Below are 21383 nucleotides of genomic sequence, written 5' to 3' on the forward strand. Positions count from 1 at the left end.
GCGAGAGTTCAAATTTAAAATTTTGTATATACTATTTCAACTTTCTTTCATTAGATTAACTCTAGTAATTCAGTTTATGTTGTTGTATTAGAAAAATATAATTAAATGTTGATTTTATTATTAATGTTGTGTACATATATAATAAATCATAATTTTATTAATAATTGATGTATTTTATTTTTCGTGAATTATTATTAACTAGTCCAACGTGTAAGTTCTGGTTGAATGTTTCCGCACCATTCTAAATTAGTAATGATGTTGATAATCCATTTGCAAAAGAAAAAAAGAAAAAAGAAAGTGAATTGAATGTCATAATTTCTCGTGGTAGAATCATGAAGTTCATGAATTATTCCACTTTTGTCGCATAAATTGATTGGCACATTGACTGAGTATGCTTAATAGAATTTCTGGAATCGTAAACATCCAGAGTGGGCCATTTTCTGCAGTGTTACTTTTCATAATAACTAATGTGATAACAATGTTTTGTTGTTTGTAATCAAGGAGATAACAAAGGAAGGTTACAGAAAAGTGTGTTTGAATATCTCCTTTAGAAATGGACTTGGAAAAAAGAATTTAAAAAAAGACTTTGGAAGATTAAAAAATAATTTAATGGCACCGTCAATATACATAAAGCAGTATTACCCAGTGAATCAATACTTAATATGTTGTTAAACCTATGGTGTGTGCACTGATACAAATTCATATTTTTTTAAAAAATAATTGTTTAATTATATCAAATTTTAGACTAGATTTGCAAAGTTTATAGATTTTATGGACTTAATCTGCAAAGCCTGCCAATTAACCCGTGTTTTGTTTTATTTTTTTAAGACACATATTTAATATTTAATTGAATTATTTAGACTTTTAAATTTCAAATTAAGATTTTGATGTTTGAATGAGATGTATTTGAATTTTAAATTTTTTAAAACATTAAAATTTTAATTTTTTGTTAGAATGCATAAATATTAATATATTAAGACTTTGATCTTTTATTTAAAATGTTTATTTTTATTATAAATATATTTATATTATATACATATAATTTTTTTTAAAATATATATAATATAATATTATACATATATATATATATATTATAATTTCATTACAAATATATTCTTTTTCATGTTTTCATAGATTAAGAAAGGCAAGAAAAAAAAATTCTTTCAATTTGAAAAAAAAATTATTTAAGAAGCTCACATTGTGGTATCTTGAATGAAAGGTAAATAAATTCAATCTATCTATTTATAAAATAAAAATTGAGTTAAAAGTCATTACACTAACATGTCACCATAAAATCAATTTTACATGTTGTCACATTAACATATTTGTTTATGTGTCAATTTCTCTATAGTTTCATCTTCTATTATATTTTCTTTTTATCTTTTATATTACATCTTTTCTATGCATTTTATTCAATCCACCTCACTCTTCTATTATATCTACATTTCTATCTTCTATTATATGTCATCTTTATCCTTTATATTACATATTTTCTATACAATTTATTTAATTCACTTGTCACTCTTCTATTGTCTAACTTTCATCTTATTGAAATCGTCAACAATATTAAAAAGTATTATTTTTCTTCTATTGTCAATTTCTCTATAATTCTATTTACTATTACATCTTCCTTTCACTCTTTTATATTACATCTTCATACTCTATTTGATCCACCTCTCAATATCTATTTTTAATTCTCATTTCACACTACAATCTTTATCGAAAATACAAGGTATTATTTTTTCTTTTTATTTCAATCTTCCATTATATTTTCTCTTTGCCTTTTATATTACATCTTTCCTTTGCATTCTGTTTAATCTACTTCTCACTCTTCTATTGTCTAACTCTCATACCATTGCAATCATCAAAAAAATTAAAAGGTATTAATTTCTTCTATTGTCAATTTCTTTACAATTCAATTTATTATTACATTTTCCTTCCACTCTCTAATTACATCTTCATACTCCATCTAATCCGCGTTTTACTCTCTATTGTTTAATTTTCATTTCACATTACAATCTTCATTGAAAATACAATGTATTATTTTTCCTTTTCCCTTTTTCACACCTATCATTTTTTCACACATGTGATAACCACGTGAGAAGAAAAATAGTAAATTAGATAAAAATAATACTTTCTCTATGAAATTAAATTTTAGGTGTTTTGTTTCTATGTACAAGAGATTGTCTTGTGAAATGTGAGAGATAATAGAAGTTTCATAATTATAGGCAAAAAAGATACAATAGCAAGTGCTTCAATTTTATTTTATTCTTTGATTTGTGGATTTTTTTTAATGTTTATAACATGAATTTTAATTTATTTGTTAATGAAATAGTTAATTTTGTAGGAAAAAAAATGTTCATTGCTAATATGATTTATTTATCATTAAAAATTTTAAGGGAAAAATTATATTATTTATATAGTGTAAAATTCAAAGTTTTTTTTTTAAATTATTAAAAGGATATTTTGATTAATTAAAAGTGATTTTATAAAATATTTTAGATATTTTTGATAATTATGAGTGTTTTTATTGATAAAGAAGATTCGTGAAGTTATTTTGTGATAGAAAGTATTGGAAGAAAATATATGTTTGGATTATTTATGTAATTAAATGTATTTTGAAAAATATGTGTTTCATGATATTTTAATATATATATATATATATATATATATATATATATATATATATATATTGTTAATTACTATCATTGTATTTTGTTATAATTATTTCGACCTGATTTTAATAATTGTTTTAATCATTTCATATGTACATGAATATATTATAAAGTTTTATAATTAAATGATTTATTTATTTTATTAAGTGAGGGAAGAGTTTTGTAATTGGGTTAAAATGTATTTTTGTATGCTTCTCTTTTCTTTTTTGGAGAATTGGGGGAAGACTAGAAATTGTTGGAGAGCACCTCAAAGATCTGTGTCGTGTTCATCAAGGTAAAGAGAGAGTCAGTAGTCTTGTTCTGAGCATGGGATGTATGTTAGGTAATGAGATTAATCTTTAATCATGTTTTTGTTATCTGTTTTGTATCTGAGGAGTTTTCTAAAAAATGTGTCTTTATCTTCTTTGTAATTTTTTGGTGTTCTATTTGATGTTATTGATATGTATATGTACTCAATTTGGTATTTGATTTGATAAATGTAAATCTTGGATTGTTCGTGGATTCCTATGAGAACCCTAAGAGAATGCATTTTAGTGTTTGTATGAGGTGGTATGAGCATGTGAATTTATATAATTGATGGTTTAATAGAGTGATTTTAGGCTCTTAATATATGATTCTATCAATTGATGGTCAATTTTGATGATGAGTTGAGTTACGAGGTTCAAGGAATCAAAGTTTGCATTTGCCAGATTTCGCCACGGGTGTGACTGGTGAGTCATAGTTATGATTGGTTAATCAAGAATGTGACCAATGTACAGGCATGACTAAGGAGTCACGACCATGATGTGTTTTGATCTTGACCCCTCTTTAATTTTCATCGAGCCAGTCACGAGTGCGACCAACGATTCATAAACGTAATCGAAGTCATGATTGTGATCTATGAGTCAAGTTGTGACTCATACTGTTGCTCTTTTTTCTCATTCTTTTATTGTCTTTTATGCATTTTATCTCCCCTATTGCTTAAGATGAGATATACTTATGAGTTTGAGATAACTTGAGGATGATTTGCTTGAGGATACAATCTAGTAATGATAATGAAGTAATTAAATTAATGTTCAAAAGATATATAGTGGTGACAAATGTTCTTATAATGATTATAATTTAGGTGTTTTAGTAGCGTGGTTTAGGATTATGATCAATAGTGTTAGTATTGAATGGTTTTACCCTTTAGGTGCTTGATCTTATGAATGACTTAAGGTATCTATATTAGTATTTAGGAAGGAGAAATCATGAGAAAGGATAATTGAGAATAAGTTATGATATGAGTTGATTGTTAACGACTTGAGGTGTTTTGACAATAACATTTCCTAAGAAATTAATGTGTGATATCAAATAATGTTCTTAAAATAGTTAAGTTATTAATTTAAATGCTTATTTGATGTTGACCTCTTAGTGAATATGGTTGAGGTATTAGCATATGATTAGATGATTTCATAATGATTTTACCTTGAAGTGTATTGGATGATGTTGTGTAATTATTGTGTTAAACTACACACATGCATAATTATTGTATCAATTAATATTAATAACTAGTTATGATATGAGTATGATATTGACACAATTGTGAGCTATATATGAATTGATTGATGTGCTCTAGTATTAATACAATTATTGTGTATGGATCTTATGAGGGTCATATGATGAGAAGTCTAATTAGGGCTAAACCATGATGTGATTATGAATTAAAAAGATAATTAATGTACAATTATGGGTGGGAATTGTTGTGTTGTGATAATGCATGGAGTCTTACTTGGCATGTATCATATGTATAAATATGTTTTTGAAGGGTACGATATAGAATAAATCGCTAGAGAAGACCTTTGTAAAAACTAGGGGATCAATTCTTAGGAATAGTCGAGTATGGAAAGTCCTAATTTGCCCATTGTTTTGCATGTGGTGGAACTTGTGCAACTCCACTATCCTAACTAGACCCTAGTAGTATATTTTCTTAGTGAGAGTGCGTTGAGGGTGTGATCCAAATGTACTTTTAAACTACTATGTGCGTTGCTTAAGGCAATACACCACATGATGTTTTTGACTAGCGTCACATGCATGATTAAATGTACTATGTGTTTATTGTAAAGCGCATATGAACAGACTATTGTATTAGCTTATTATGCTTTTAACAATTGTAACATGTTTAAAGTATTGTTATGATTATATGTTGTATTTTGTTTGTGTATGATTATCCGACTGCATTCTATATCATGAGTTAGACTGAGATGTTTCTCACTCCCTTTGCCTTTGTGTTGTTTTTCTTGCATGTTATTGTAGGTGGTCTTTAACATGATGTTGGTGATAAGGCTTGGTCTTTATATATGAGTTATGGTCTGATAGGATGTGATATTAAGATTTAGTTAAAAAATTTCTTTTTGTTGTTATGTTTTGAAACAATTAATTGTTATTTTCTTTATAATTTTAGTTGAATTTCTATTGTTATTTGTTTAAGTCAAAATATAATATATTTTATATTAAATATTGAAATTTATTTATGATAAAATTTTCTATTTAATTTTATTTATTCATATATTATGGTATATGTACAAGAGGTATCACATATAACACTTTTTATAATATTATTTTTGTTGTCTTATGTCAAATCATTTAGTATTTCATGAATTTCTCTTTTTTTTTTATTTCTTAAATCTTATATTCTTCTTGCATCACTCACTCCCTTCTTATGTCAAATTATTTATTATTTCATGAATTTCTCTTCTTTTATTTCTTTCACCCTATTTTTCTTCTTGCATCACTCACTTTTTCCTCTTCAAAATTTAATATATTTATATCTATTATCATTTAAATGTCTTTTTATTAAAATATGGATAATAAAAAAGTGGATCGAAGATTCACATCATGATTCATAGGCTTAGTGGTTATTGGACATTATTTTTCTATTGAAGTTGTTGATAAGCTGATTTGTATTGTCTAATAATAAATTAAAATATCTTCTAATATAATTTTGTAATTAGTACAATATTAAATTGTATTTATTCAACAACTATATTTTACAATTAATTTTTAATTAAGATACGATTCATAATTTTGTTACAATTTGAATTAACAATTACATAAGATTGATTATGTTGATTTAAACCGTCTAATAATAAATTAGTAATACTTTTAATTTTTTAATCATATCATTTTGAGATTTTAATTTATTTTTTAAATGTGAATATAATACACTTAATATTAAATATTGTAGTAAATTATATGATATTTCTGCAATTTATATTAAGTAATTAATAATTTCAAAATATATTTAATTAGTTGTTACATATATTAATTAATAATTAAGAGAAAAATTTGGTCAAAATATGAGTTATAAAAAATATAAAACAATAAATGTTGGATAATCATTATTAATTATAAGAAACAAAGTTTTTTTTTTATACCAAAACTATAATGTATTATAATATGAAATTAAGTTAAAATAGAGCATATATATATATTAATAGTTTTATTTTATTAATTAAAAGGTTAATTTTGATTAAACTGTCGGTTAAAAATAAATAATAAATGTATAATCATTTATATTAATCATTAACAATGATGTCACAATATAAATTGATACTCATTGTAGTATAAACTATCTGAAAATTTGGATTACATTTAATTAGTTTATATATATATATATATTAATGATTTTTTTTATTTAAAAGATTGAATTTCACAAAACTCTCAATTACGAAAAAGAAATAAATATTATAGTAATTAGTATTAATGTCAATTAAAAATAATCATTAATTATTTTTTTTCTAAAACCAAATAATTAATTATTATTTATTATAAGCAAGAGAAATTTTTTTTCTTCAATGTCTAATACAATCATAATTATTATTTCAATGTATATTAGTTTACATTGTATTTGCTCATATATATGTAGATTTTTTTTTCTTTAAAAAAAAATACATTAATCTTAAAAAGAGTTACCGATAGATATGAAAAAAAAAGAATTATTCTTCTTTTATCTTCTCTCTTGAATCATATTTCTTTTAATTAGTTATGTTAAATTGTATATTTTTTTTAGAAAAAAAGTTATTATGCAAAGAAAAACTTCAATTTTATTAACTTGTGATACAAAACTTAATGTTAGCTACTACAAAGACATTACAAATTATACAAATATAAAATATATTTGTTTATATTTTAATTTATTTATTCATTAATGAAGAATATAAAATACTAAAAGATAAATTTTTAAAATATTAATACTAAGACAAATAATACTAATTTAGAATAATTGAGAATATAACTTATACATATACATTATGAATTTTTAATTTAAAGTTATATATATATATATATATATATATATATATTCAATTTTCTACCAGTAACATAGATAAAAGAAATTATATTTAAAATTATCATATTAATTAAATGATAAAATAATATATTTTTTATTTTAAATAATTTACCTTTTTTTTTATCTGCACATTCCGCGGGTCGATATCTAGTTTATTCAATTTTCACCCTAAAATGATGAATGGCCTAATTTGTCAAATTTCATGGCTTTCATAGACACGCAGAAGACAGAATATTTTTTTAATTCTGAAATATGGTAAGAAAAATTCACAATTAATATATATATATCACACAATCCTGCGGCGATACTAGCCAACTTGAACAAAAAACAGATTTTATAATATGTTCAACAGTAGTACACTATACACAATCCCAGCTAAACTAAGAAACAAGAATCAAACTAGGATTTCTCCTCAAACTTCAGCTTCAATCAATGTTCATGTTCAGTCTTAAGCTAAAAGCACAATACACTATTAACAACATGCCATTCCCTCCTCCAAGCCCTACACCCTAAGAAATTATCAGATTCACTAACTTCCACATGACACATAATTAAATACATGTTACACAGAAATTAGTTAATTAAGACTATAGACACATGATAGTCTCAAAACTACTTAATAATTTCTCCTTGCACTTGTTTTCCTTGTTTTTTTATACATTATTTGCACAAGTTACACTTCATGGACGTGGAATTACCACACTTGAACCAAAGTATTCATTCTCATAAGGATGCTGGGAACCCTCCTTATTTGCACTATTATTATAATAACTAGATGAGGTGGATGGTGATGCTGATAAAATGGGGTTTGAACCAGCCAACTGCAACAAGTTTTCAATTTCTTTCACCACATAATTCATTGTAGGCCTGTCAGAACTTGACTCTTCAACACATTGCATTGCAAGATCCACAAACCTCTCAAAACCACTTGGTGCTGTCCCCAGTTCAATAGTTGGATCAAGAACTTCCTCAAGGCCATATAAGGCTTTTGACTTGTCAATAGCACTCTTCATCACTTTCACAATATATTTCCCTCGCTCTATTGGCCTTCTTGCGGTTATCAGCTCCAACATTAGCACTCCGAAGCTATACACATCACTTTTCTCAGTCAATTGTTGAGTCATATAATACTCCGGGTCCAAGTAGCCCTACACATCAACAACAAAATTCCATTATCATCACTTGATTTGATAAGATCCATTTTTTTTTTGTTTAATTACCCTTCTAATCTTTATAATTTCATAAGTTTTATCTTTTAATATTTATTGTTAAAAATGTTCCATTTTAGTTTCTATATATCATTTTTGACTCTTTTTAGTCTCTATCATCTATTTTTATAAGGATTAAATGGTAAATTTTATATAAATATAGGAACTAAAAAAAATATATATTTATAATATATAGACTTAAATGAAATATTTTTAATTATAGAAACTAAAAAATAAAGTTCATAAAACTATAGGTTCAAAAGAGTAATTAAACCAAAATTCTTTAATATAAATGTTACCATAAACATGTATGAATAGCATCTAAGAAATGTTAATGATGCAAAATCAACCATTAATTATATTTTAGATTTTGGATTTGGACCTATATAATAATAATAATATTATTATTATTATTTTGGCTATATCTCTAATTAATGAGATTGAGTTTGCTCTTTGGGTTTGATGTCTGAATAATACGGTGAGTAATTTTATTAATGGATATAAAATTTGTTCTAATATCATTATCTTAAGAAGTTTTAGATGAGAAGAGAATATACAAACCATTGTTCCTTTGACTTGGGTGGTAATGTAACCTTTTGCTCCATCTCCCAAAGGCTTCGAGAGACCAAAATCAGATACTTTAGTATTCAAGCGTTCATCCAGTAAAATGTTAGTGGATTTGATGTCCCTGTGTATGATAGGAGGATTGGCAAGTTCATGCAGATAATCCAGTCCCCTCGCAGCACCAAGGGCTATTTTTAACCTTCTAAGCCAGTCCAATCTAATTCCAGACTTCCCTGCACACACCATAATCATGTGTTCATAAAGAGGTTAATAATCCCTTGACTTCTGTTTAAGAAAAATGCTAATAATATACTAGTATTTTTGCAAAGCTCTTTTAAAAACATTATTTAAAGAAAAATGATTGTTTATCTAAAATAAATTATTGTACACACGCATTAATGAGATTCAATTATGAATAAACTTGTACCTGAAAGAGTATCCTTCAAAGTACCATTTGCAATGTACTCATAGATCAGCATCTGTTCTCCTTGCTCAAAGCAGAAACCGACAAGGCTAACAAGATTCTTATGATGGACCCTTGATAGAAGTTCAATCTCAGTTTTAAACTCCAACCCTCCCTGCATAGATTCCTTTTGAGCTCTCTTTACTGCAATTAGTTGCCCGTTGGGAAGATTTCCTCGATAAACCTGTCAACTAATTCTGTAAGACACTTCCTAATTGTGATTAAAATTAAAAGGTTAAGTAGTGTTATAGCTATAAACTTGCAACAAATGCCTCATTTTCTCTTCCTGAAAGACTAACATAACTATGTGGTGATATTAATGATAAGTACACGAAATAAGAATATAAGGTTGGCTTCTTCACTACATATAACACTGATTGAATGTGTGTCATCTTGGTTGGGAATGGATCCCTTTATGTTAAAAATTCAGGATCTTATCTTGTGAAAATTTTATCGCTATCTTTCTTCATTAACATTTACAAATTTTGATAAACTCACCTATTTAATATCTATATAGAAATGAAGTAAACATGAGGCACTCAATACCTTCCCATAACCGCCAGATCCTATATTATTGACTTGTGAAAAGTTTTTGGTGCAAATTTGTATCTCTTCAAAAGTGAAGCGCCTTGCTCCTTTCAACTGTGGGATGTTACTATTGCTCTCATCCGGATCCCATTGTTCTGCATTTTATGCAATCAAACATTTAAATAAACAAACTCCACAATGATAGCTATAAAACAAGAGCTACGTATACAGTAACATACCAAAAGGATTGCTTTTCCCAGTTGCTCTTTTTGACTTTTTCTTCTGGCGTAGAGCATACACACATGCAAGGAGTGCTAACACCAACAGGGCAGAACCACCAGCAGCAGCTCCAGCTATGATGCCAGTATTTGAAGATTTACCGTGTTTCACGGGACCTTCTAGTACTAAATGGCAAGAAGAAAAAAAAGAGTCTTAAAATGGAGCACATACAATAATTAATTTCATTACTATGTAGAATCAGATTTACCTGAATTGTCCACAAAGTCGTCATACTCATCAGGTATAAAATAATATGGTCCAAACATTGGAGGAGGCTTGTATGTTTGGTTGCTCAAAAGAAAGCCTATACCAGAAATATCTGCTCGAGTGAAACGATCCTGGCCTGATGGAAATATTTTTAAAGTCAAATCGAGGTACTGATATGTGTTCTTCCTAGGATTGCTTATAGAAACTGAATCCACAGGTTTTTGATGAGTTTGAAAAGACTTCATTAGAGATGACTCCAGGATTACAAAGACAGACTTGTTTCCCAAGTCTGAGAAGGAAGGAGCTCTGAGAGTTAAAGTTCCTGTATATGGGTATGCACATTTGCAATTGGGGCTTAATGTCTGATCTAAGCTGCAGGGAAGAGGAACACAGTTCTTTGGTGGTGTTGAATATGAGTCATTGGATTTTGTAATGGAGCAATAAGTCTGTGGAACTCCTGTCTCTTGGCAAACTGGATTGTTCACAAGTCTGCACATAAACATGTACTAAAACTCAACCTTGTAAACAAAGACAAGGAAATATAGAAAATTTCTCTTCCTGTAGAAGTAACGAAATCACTTTTATACAATGAAACTTTCACTATTATTATGGCTTACATTATCTCCACTTTAGAAACATCGGTTTGTGGATCGAAAGCTTCAATAAAATTAATCTGCAAATCAACGAGATCCAGGTTGTTGCTGATGGATGTGCCAATATCTAAAGTGCCATTTAGCTGGTTGTTTTTCAGCATCCTATGGATCACGTTAAAAGTTTAGCTTGTACGAAAAAGATGAAATTTACTTGGAACTACTATACTAAACTTTGAGCATTAACTCTCATCACAAAATTGCAAAAGCAAAAAAGGTTGGTGCTCACACTGTCTGCAACTGTTGCTGACCGAACAAAGAAACTGGAATATGTCCTTGAAGTTTTGTATTCTCCATCATTCTGCATTACAAAAGAAAAGTGTGAGAATTAAGGTGTTGAAAGTTGAAATGTGAGAGATAGTGAAAGGTGATAGTCGAATGTGTAGAGAAAGAAAGACATACATTGTTGTCAGAGTTGGAAGAGTTGACAACCACGGTGGTAACTCTGATGGATCAAAACTATTATTGCTCATATCCCTAATTTAATACCAAGTTAGTCATAGTGACAAAATTAAATACAGTTTGAATTACAAATGTTATATAGGAAACAAAATTATCTTCGATAAGTGATTTACTAATTACAGGTAACTGAGGAAATTCATTCCAGTAAGGTTTGGCAGGGAACCAGACAGGCGATTGTTGGACAGGAACCTGACAGACATGAAATCAAAATCTCCATCAATGTAGTTCAAATTTATCACAATGAATATTAACTCCAAACCTAAAGAATTATGAAAAATTGTTTGGAACATTAGTTTTCTCTACTTACAATTCCCTAACATTTGTAAGATTGTTGATGTTTGAAGGCAAAGGTCCACTTAAAAAGTTACCATCAAAACGCCTGCAGCCACAAAATATTTCAAGACAAAAAGAAACAAGAATTCTATATACTAATTTAAAGTATGACTATGAGATATGGATACTCACACCACCTCCAGAGGCTTGACTAGCCCAAGCGTAGATGGAATGCTACCAGTAAATTGGTTGGACTCAAAAAGCCTGCCAAAAAGATATTATTATAATTTAAATTCATCATCTCTATAATATTGGAAACTTTTATTTCAAAAGCTTTTAGTAAAATTTAGTCCTTGTTTGTTTAAGATTCCAAACCAAGTTTGCACAATTTATAATGCATGAAACCACATTAAGAGCATGATTTCCCAAAGTAAAATAAATAAATAAAATTAAACATGAGCTAATGGAGTTTCTGAAGTGAAACCAATCAGTTCCTAATATGATGTGACAATAAGGTAAATTCCTGTTAGATGTCTTTGTAATTTAACATTGACACTACAAATTACACTTTTTTCTTTCTTTTTTTTTCAAAACCACACTTTCCCCAAACCACTGGTCCACTATCTATGGTAATGGTATGACATATGCTTTCTGTTGTTACAAGAGCTTTATTCCAAAGTAAACAAATTCCAGAAAATATTGGGATGGAACTTACACGTGTATTAGAGTCATTTCGGGGCTAAAAAGTTCAGAAGGAATGTTTCCTGAAAGCTTATTCTTCCCAAAATGACTAATAAAAATGGAATATATCAGAGGGATTGTGATATATATAAAGGAACTATTGTAAAGAGAAAACATAAATAGATGATGTCAACTTTTGCAAAAGGTAGTTCACATACAAGTGCTTTGTATGGTGCATCATATCAAGACCAGGAGTAGTTCCATTAGATATGGGGATGGGCCCTTCAAGCTGGTTTTCTGCTAAGTCTAGCCAATAAACATTTGAGAGATTACCAATGGCAGCTGGAATTTGACCACTGAAGCCGTTAGAATTTAAAGATCTGAAATTGAAACCAATTGTTATCTTACAAAAACATATGGATGTATGATACTAAAATACAGTCCACATGGAAAGTGCATTGGACATCAAATGCAAGCCTGATTCAAAGGTTTATTGGTTAAAAACTAAATAAAGAGGCCTTTTATATATATAGCTTCTAAAATAAAGCAAACAACCCTTACAGGAAGACAAGCCGTTCTAAATTTCCAATTGTATCTGGGATAGGACCAGAGAAACCACAACTAATAAGAAGTCTGGAAAATAAATAATAAAGGTAAGTGTTAGTTGTTTGGTCAAACTTAATCACATTTGGATTATAATCTTAAGTTCTTAACATTCAATACTGCCTTACAAGTTTCTCAGCTTTCTCAAGTTTCCAATGTCATTGGGAAGTGGTCCGGTTAAATTCTTATTGTAAGACAGATCCCTGCAAAGGAAGAATCAATAACAAAACACAAAATCACCACCTTAGGAAAAATGGTTTCCTATACTCATATCAGGGAAGTAATTTGTAAATGAAAATGAAATAAAGACTTCATGAAATATTATAGATAGTGGCCAAACATGATTAATTTTCAGGATGCTTAGTCCTCAACATTATTTTTTATATATATTCCACACATTCAGCATACTATTTAAGATATTTGATCATTTTCAATAATTATCAAGTGATAGTGTTTAAGCTGAGCATGTTTCAATTCCTTTTAACTGTGACTTGGATATAATATATTACAAGAACCAAAGTAGAAAACTTACAAAATCTGCAGTTCAGTAAGTAATCCAATATCTGAAGTAAGCTGGCCAGACAAATCCATGCTTGCTAATGATCTGAAATACTAGCAACCAAGTTAAGCTTAAAGAAGACAATTCAGGAGTAGTTAGCATTTTCACACGAAATTAAAACTTTAAAGATAAAGTACATGGAGATAATCCGTGAATTGGAACACTCAATGCCATCCCAACCTCCACAAGGATCTGAACCCACCCAATTAGGTGGTGTGTTATGCCATTCATTCTGTAGAGCCAGCAGAGCAGTGTCTGCATCAGAAATTTAAAAAAAAAAAAAAAAAAAAAAAAAAGAATCAAATACGTGCTGAATTTTCATACAAGAACTTTACAGAAGGAAAACTAAGTGCTCGAGGTCTCTTACAAAGTTTGATGCTTATCAAGCATTCATATATTTTTGCAACTAAAACAGCTTGAATATTTCCCATTTGAAGATATGCATGTACACCAAAAAACGCCATTTAGATTGTGAAAAAAATACTTGATTAGAACTGAACTTACAATCCTGATTTGCTGTATTTGCTAGTACAATCAACAAATGAGTGAGAATGATTAGTAGGAATACTAGAATTCTTTCATCCATCTTTAAGGAAGACACAAAACTTTGCTACTCATACAACGCTCTAAAGCTGAATAAAAGGATCCTTTTTCGAAAGCATTTAGTGCCAATCTAGTGACCAACCCACCATTTTATCACACCAATGGAGAAAAGGTCAACAACATTATACTTCCTCCTTTTACCCAGTGTTGGTCTCATCTAGTTAAAAATTAAATGGATAAACAACTTGAATACAACTGCTACTTGGTAATTCAATTAAAAACAACCACTGGCAAACAATGATGGCACGTTCATTCATCATTTGAGCAAATGACTAACAGGATTAACAAATACAAAGTCAAACAAACACACCATATAAAAATCATGCAAATTTAACAAAAATGAAGCTAGCTGACCATGTACCATAAAATAAAATTATGTTGCCAAGTACAAGAAATGTTCCATGAAGCAGAAAGGTTTTAAATTACGGCAATAAGGCATAAGAAAATAGTTATGAATGGTCACTAATGTATATTTGACTTTACCAGGTTTTGAATGTTTCTGTGCCAACCTAACTCTCTGTCTTCTTAATCCTGCAGACAAAGTTATATGTCACTATCTGGCCACAACATGTAACGAAGATATCTACTTCTCACGTAGTTGACTTTGCCCTTTCTCTCATCCGAAAACTAGGATATAACAAAAAGTAGGGCTACTTAACTAAACAACAACATTGACTTAAACTTTTGTTAACGTGAAGATAAAGTAACTAAACTAAATTTAAAAAGAAACAATAAGAAACCTGAATATAAAAGGGAAGGGGGGGGGGTGGACATCTGATTGGTTCTTTACATTGATTGATAGGTGACTTGCAACAAACTACAAAGAAGTATTCTACATTTTGATGTATTGGAGAAGAAATGTTGGATTGGTCGTGTAAATAAAGACAGAACTTTGTTATTTCCACTAACTTTCCAAAAGATTTATGTAAGAGCAATAAACCATGCGAATGTGTAGATCAACTATCGTGAGTTATTTCTGTTTTAATCAATGGAATTTGAATTCTAAGATAAAGAGAGTTTTGTGACCGATATGTTCGTCTATTGAGAAAATAAGATATGTACTATAGTGTAATTCATCCAATCACAAATAAGATAGTATACGATAATGTTAATTTTTATAATAATTATGCATTAGTTAACAAAGTGCATAATGATTAAATTCATGTTGATTTTCTTATTCATGCCAATGGTATTTCAAATGGGATTAGACTATAAAGAGGTTAAACTGGTTTTCTATATAATTTGAAGTACTAATTGATTCACACAACTACCACAATGAACCCTTCATCTAACGCTCCACATCAATTCTTCTTTTATGTCCAATTTTGAGGCAAAAGAATGCGTCCAATTTCGTATAAACGAAACAAGTCAACCCAGCTAAGGCACATTGCTCAACTCCATAGCATTCCCTGAATTTTGGATTATTATTGAAACATACATGACATCCTATTAAATAAGTGTGTTTTGTAGTCAAGCTAGAATTAAAAATAGGATAAACATTAATCATACTAGATGTTAAGTGCACACCATGATAACAAAATAAATAATATTATTATATTATATATATTATGTATTTTATATATACCATGATAAAAAAAATGTTTCATTAAAATTACGTATAAAATTTTCAAAATTTGATTGTTGGTTCAGAGAGGAGTGAGACTCATTCCATATACCTTTATTTTTCAGATCTAGATGAATGATCTTCTGCAAACAAGCAGGATAGAATGGAAAAGCTATTACAAAGTGTTGTCAACACGAGTGGATGTTTCAAGAGACAGAAAAGGATCTTTCTAAAATGCTTCATGGATCAATTCGGTATTTTAGATTCTTAATGAGTCGGTGCTTTGAGTCTTGTCTTTTTCTTGTATATAAAAAGAGGGTAGATTAAGTTTTAATATTATGATGCATCAATTCTTTATATGTGACTCAAATGTAATGTATCTAATTCTAAGAATGTAAATGTATAAGTATGTCATTTGTATTAAAACATTATAATGATGTACCAGGGGATGTTTCTAATTAAAGTCTAGTGAAATGTGTTGGATTTTTTTACTTTGATATTTCATCAAAAGGTATTTTAAGAAGATGATAAGTTATTATCAATAATCTTCATTAGGAATTTTAAGTAATAACATTTTGAAAGAAAAACAAGTTTCATCGTATTTTAAAGGTTATTTCAATAATTAAGTATTAAATTATTTTGCAAATTTCAAAATTAATAAGGAAATTTTTAATAGAAAAAAGTGTTAGATGTGCTGCCACTCATATAAGTATATCTATTTTATTTGAAGTATTATTTGCTCTCAATTTATTATATTTCCCTTGTAATTACATCATTGTGCCATTATGTGACTTTTATGATTGAGTTAAATTTAAATTTCTTTTTTCATACATGTATTAAACAAGACTAAAGATTACAAAATGACCCAAACAACATTAGCAATAAAATACACTAATATTCCAAACAATGTTAACAATTAATTTTTTTTATCAATACACTAATAATTATTTAAATTACATAATAAAAATTAATAAATTTAAAGTCAAGAGATTACCTTGTAGAAATAACACAAATAAGGTAAGTCAGTATATTATAAATAACACTAATCATATTATGTCCATTAAATTTAATTTTATCATTTATCTTATATTAAATATGTTTTTAATTTATGTAAAATAAGATAGTTTTGATTTTAGTATATATATATATATATATATATATATATATATATATATATATATATATATATAGAGAGAGAGAGAGAGAGGAGAGTTCAAATGATATTGATATAACTTTTACTAAATATTACAATATTTAATAACTTTATATTAAATGTGAATTTTATAAATTTAACTATTGAATTATAACTTCATACTACTTTATGTGTTTATATTAAATTTTGTTAAAATTAAACAATAATTTAAAAGTAATCAAAATATTTATATTTTATTATATTTTAAAATATATATATATATATATATATTATGTGAATTTTATTTTATAAAAATAAAATATCAAATTATTTTAAATTAATATAAAATTATATATATATATATAATATAAAAGTAAAAAAATTTCAATTTAATAATTAAATTTATAAAATTTATATTTAATATAAAATTATTAAATAATATAATACTTAATAAAATTATTAAACTCTAAACAATATAATATTTAAGAAAAATTATATTGATATTGTTTGAACCTCTTCATTATTTTCCTTCTTACTCATTTATTACTTATATATCGATGTCTGTAATGTTGTATCAAATAGCACGCAACACTTCTAAATTTTAATTTAAAATATCTAAAATAAATATTATCTCCATTCCTATTTATAAAAACCCACTTACAAGAATTATTTGTTAAACTCGGTAGTTTTAGTTATACTAAAAGCATACTTTAGTTGGGTGAGCATTTGAACCGGAAGCGGACCGGTTTATGTTATGAAACCGGATCTGAACCGGTGGTGCAATCAAATCCCATGCAAACCAGCGAACTACTGAAATTCTGATGTTTTTCATTATCATCATCAGACAGAGAGAGAGTGATAGACACTCTGTTTCTGATGGAGGAGAAGGTTGCAGAACGAAGCGCATCGTTCCACTTCGACTTCAACATCAACATCGAACTCCCCTTCGCATTCCAATTGGAAGAAGCAGTGTGCAGTTACGGCTTCTTCATGATGGCACCCAACCAGTGGGACCCACTCTCCAAAACCCTCACGCGCCCTCTCTCCTCCTCCTCCTCCCTCGTTTCGATTTCTCAGCGCTCCCAAACCCTCGCCGTTAGGGTTCACGCACTCTCTCCCCAACACCAACACCAACACCAACACCAACACCAACACCAACGCCACATTACGTCTCAGATTTGTAGAATGCTGCGCTTGTCCCAAGCGGAAGAGAAGGCTGTGATGGAGTTCAGAAGCATGACTCTCGACCTTCCAGATAGAAGCTTCGCTGGAAGGGTTTTTAGGTCTCCCACCTTGTTCGAGGATATGGTTAAGTGCATACTGCTCTGTAACTGCCAGTGAGTTTTGTCTGCCATCTGTTTGAAAAAATCCCTCATTGCCTCAAACCCCTTTTTTCTTTCCATTTTTTTCCCTCAAAACTTGTGATTTCCGACAGAGACTTAAACATTAAAACAATGTCATTTTTCTTATATTCAGAAGATATGAAATTGGAAGAAAAAAGGAAATAAAATGTTGGAGTAGTTTGTAAGGTTTAGTTCCAATTTTATTATAATTTCGATGAATAAAAAAAATAATCGTATTTTTTTATTGAATAGAAAATGAGAAGAAAAAATAAGTTAATTTCTAGAGATAATTTTTTTTTTTTTACTTTAATTGTAATTTCAATTTTTTTTCCTTTCTTACTTTCATTCTTTTTGACCAAACATATAATTAGGTTCATTTCATAGAATAGACAAAATATACGAAAAATAAAGTGAATAAAAAATAAGTAAATAGAAATAAGAATGAAATAGAGGAAAAATAATTAGGATGCCATTTTTCAATTCTCTTGCAACTAACGCATTAACTCTTTTATTTCTCACTCTTCAACTTATTTTTTCTTCACCAGACAAATGGTTAAATTTGTTTTGTTGCTCACTTTGTTGTTTTGTCAACTGTTGTGGTGGTGTGTCTTTGTTCTTTGTTTTCACTTTTAAGTGGGTTATTTGCTAAGCAAAATCTTTCAGGTGGCCAAGGACTTTGGGCATGGCACAAGCGCTCTGTGAGCTTCAGTTGGAACTGCAAAACGGGTTGCCCCATGCTGTTACTGTGTCGGGCAATGCAAAAGTTGAGACTGAGGGATTCATTCCCAAAACACCAGCGGCTAAAGAGACCCGGAGAAAGAAGGTTGCAAAAAAGGGCAAGCTTCTTAAGAGGAAATTAGAGTTTGAAGTGGACGAAAACTCACAAATGGACAGCGTGCTTGCTTCAGGTTCGAACACGACCTTGCTTCCAACAGATAATGGCAATTCAGAAGAGTTGTGTTCAGATGATTCATATCATCATCAGTTCCCTAATGGGAAAGATCAGTACTTTGACCGTACTGGAAATTTTCCCTCCCCAAGTGAGCTAGCAAACCTTGATGAGAGTTTTCTGGCAAAGCGATGCGGACTTGGGTATAGAGCAGCTTATATAATAGAACTAGCGCGGGCCATTGTTGAAGGCAAAATTCAATTAGAACAGCTTGAAAAACTGTCGGAAGATGCAAGCTTATCCAACTATAAGCAGCTTGATGATCAGCTGAAGCAAATTAAGGGATTTGGCCCATTTACTCGTGCCAATGTACTTATGTGCTTGGGATATTACCATGTCATTCCAACGGATTCTGAAACTCTTAGACACTTAAAGCAGGTACTGTCTGGTTGCTTTTCCTGCTTAATTATGTCTATACTGATTCCGAAACTATTGGACACATGAACAAGCTGCTGCTGTCTCGGACTTCCTATTTCATTTTATCTATTATATATACGCCCTTGATGTAGCGTATGAGATTTGTAAATGCAGGTTCATTCCAGAAATACAACCCTTAAAAATATTGAGATAGATCTTGAAGAGATTTATGGAAAGTATGAGCCCTATCAGTTCCTGGCATTCTGGTAAAATCAATAACGCCTAATCCAACTTCCTTTTTGTTTTATGATGCTATTGTCTTGGTGTAAATTTCCTTACTCGATCTATTTTTTTGACCAGGTCTGAGATATGGGACTTCTACCAAACAAGGTTTGGGAAAATGAATGAAATGCCTTCTTCTGACTATAAACTTATAACTGCTAGTAATATGAGAAGCACTAGTGAAGCCACAAAGAAGAGGAAGAGACCATCACGAAAATCTCAATGCTGAAGTCCTACTCCATAAATGCACTTTTTGGTGAGCATTGTTGAGCTTCTATGTATATCTACTTGGTGTTAGGGTATAATGTAGAAATAATTTATTATTTCAAGTTTGTAATTTTTGTTTGACTACTCATCAGCGCCAAATTGGATTTGATAGTAACTGAAATGATTGCTTCTAAATATTAATTAGCATTTATCCTGTTTTACCAAATAGGCTTTTGCTTGATGAAGGGCGTGCAGTAACAAAGCTCTTTTTTGATGTGATAGAGAATTCATTTGGCATATGACAAAAAAAAAGACAAGGATTTTAGACTTAATTACAACCCAAATCCCTATTTTATTTACTGCCCATGATCAAACAAATAGTGCTCATAGCGATCCGTGTTGTAAGATATGTATATATAGAAATTAAATGTGATTTATGACGAGTTCTGAAACAAATTAAAAAAAGTACATATCTATATAAAATAATTATAATATCTGGCCCATGCAGGTCTCGAACCTGCGACCTTCGCGTTATTAGCACGACGCTCTAACCAACTGAGCTAATAGGCCAACTTGATATGATATAAAATTTGTAAATAATTATTTTTTTTAAATACATTATAATGACCTTGAAATAATAGAATATTGTTAGAAATTTTACATTAAGTAGAATATAAAATATAATATGATATTTAAGTATTCAGGCTCTTACCTAATAAATTAGTTTAAGCTAGACTCTCCATATGTATTTAAATGCTAACAATATTTTTAATCAAGAGCATAGCAACAATGACAATATGGGAAAGTTTTGAACACAAGATTAGTCGAAGAAAAAAGGAGAGGCATCCACGGAACAAATGGTGTCAACAATTTATTGATGTAGCAATTGTTAAATAGGATGAGGTAGGCCCAACATGATGAGGATATTTGGCCAGGATATCAATTTCCTTTCAAAATTCACATTTGAAATACATTATAGAAGTTGAAATTTTCATCATTCTGATTGAAATCATCACAGATCAATTTCATATTAGTACATGCCCATATATACATATGCTCAATACCACCACTTAGAATATATAATATCCTACTTGAAAGAAGTTGCATGATAAAATCATTAAGAACTATGAAAAATTAATTTCAACATCTATATAACAATTTTATACCAATCATCCTCCTCAAATTCTCGTATAAACAATAATTGGGCTTTTCTCGAGAGAAAATATCTTTTTATCTTTATATTTAAATTCTTTTTTTTTTTTTAAAAGAACCTATATTGAATTCTTTATACAAATGTTCTAAGATGTTTAATTGGAAGGTAAATAAAGTTTGGTCAAAAATTATTTTTGTCCAAGATAGAACTTGGACAATGTCTGATTGATTCAACCTTGGATTTAACACATTAACCTATGTTAGAATTTATTTACTTCTCCCATAGAGAAAGAAAGAAAAATATAATTAAATAGACTAGTTACTTACAATTAT

The 21383-nt window shown here is 29.0% G+C and overlaps 2 protein-coding genes and 1 non-coding gene across 4 annotated transcripts; 1 reads left to right on the forward strand and 2 right to left on the reverse strand.

Annotated features, from left to right (window-relative positions):
* Nucleotides 1-7300: 7300 nt before the first annotated feature.
* LOC109803814 (leucine-rich repeat receptor protein kinase HPCA1) lies at nucleotides 7301-14389 on the reverse strand. 2 transcript variants are annotated; one of them, XM_029272337.2, is made up of 19 exons: nucleotides 13966-14389; nucleotides 13599-13716; nucleotides 13435-13506; nucleotides 13031-13105; nucleotides 12861-12932; nucleotides 12518-12679; nucleotides 12334-12408; nucleotides 11811-11882; nucleotides 11653-11724; nucleotides 11466-11534; nucleotides 11286-11360; nucleotides 11113-11184; nucleotides 10851-10988; nucleotides 10235-10722; nucleotides 9987-10151; nucleotides 9766-9902; nucleotides 9184-9403; nucleotides 8754-8989; nucleotides 7301-8132 (listed from the first exon to the last, which is right to left on the reverse strand). In XM_029272337.2, exons 1-19 carry the CDS (start codon nucleotides 14045-14047, stop codon nucleotides 7665-7667), a joined length of 2868 nt encoding a protein of 955 aa, XP_029128170.2. In that variant the 5' UTR covers nucleotides 14048-14389; the 3' UTR covers nucleotides 7301-7664. The 2 variants fall into 2 exon arrangements, with proteins under 2 accessions (XP_029128170.2, XP_029128169.2); XM_029272336.2 differs by lacking the exon at nucleotides 13966-14389 and adding an exon at nucleotides 13829-13965.
* A 3073-nt stretch (nucleotides 14390-17462) lies between these two features.
* On the forward strand, nucleotides 17463-20124 carry LOC109804061 (uncharacterized). Its single transcript, XM_020365815.3, has 4 exons — nucleotides 17463-18097; nucleotides 18767-19430; nucleotides 19584-19675; nucleotides 19770-20124. Exons 1-4 carry the CDS (start codon nucleotides 17637-17639, stop codon nucleotides 19918-19920), a joined length of 1368 nt encoding a protein of 455 aa, XP_020221404.1. The 5' UTR covers nucleotides 17463-17636; the 3' UTR covers nucleotides 19921-20124.
* Nucleotides 20125-20394: 270 nt separating this feature from the next.
* On the reverse strand, nucleotides 20395-20468 carry TRNAI-AAU (transfer RNA isoleucine (anticodon AAU)). Its single transcript has one exon. It is a non-coding gene; the product is annotated as a tRNA-Ile (tRNA).
* Nucleotides 20469-21383: the final 915 nt, after the last annotated feature.

The sequence above is a fragment of the Cajanus cajan genome, chromosome 1 (genome assembly GCF_000230855.2).
Source record: "Cajanus cajan strain Asha chromosome 1, NIPB_CcT2T_4, whole genome shotgun sequence".
In the NCBI taxonomy this organism is placed as follows: Eukaryota; Viridiplantae; Streptophyta; class Magnoliopsida; order Fabales; family Fabaceae; genus Cajanus; species Cajanus cajan.

Bases quoted from the DNA above. Each gene is read 5' to 3' on its own strand.
- LOC109803814 (XM_029272336.2), bottom strand. From the start codon at position 13,925: ATGGCGTTTTTTGGTGTACATGCATATCTTCAAATGGGAAATATTCAA. The intron at 13,507-13,598 runs GTACTTTATCTT...CTAGTATTTCAG, and splicing joins AATTCACGGATTATCTCCAT to ATCATTAGCAAGCATGGATT. The intron at 11,883-12,333 runs GTAAGTTCCATC...TCTTTTTGGCAG, and splicing joins GAAATGACTCTAATACACGT to GCTTTTTGAGTCCAACCAAT.
- LOC109804061 (XM_020365815.3), top strand. From the start codon at position 17,637: ATGGAGGAGAAGGTTGCAGAACGAAGCGCATCGTTCCACTTCGACTTC. The intron at 18,098-18,766 runs GTGAGTTTTGTC...AAAATCTTTCAG, and splicing joins ATACTGCTCTGTAACTGCCA to GTGGCCAAGGACTTTGGGCA. The intron at 19,431-19,583 runs GTACTGTCTGGT...TTGTAAATGCAG, and splicing joins CTCTTAGACACTTAAAGCAG to GTTCATTCCAGAAATACAAC.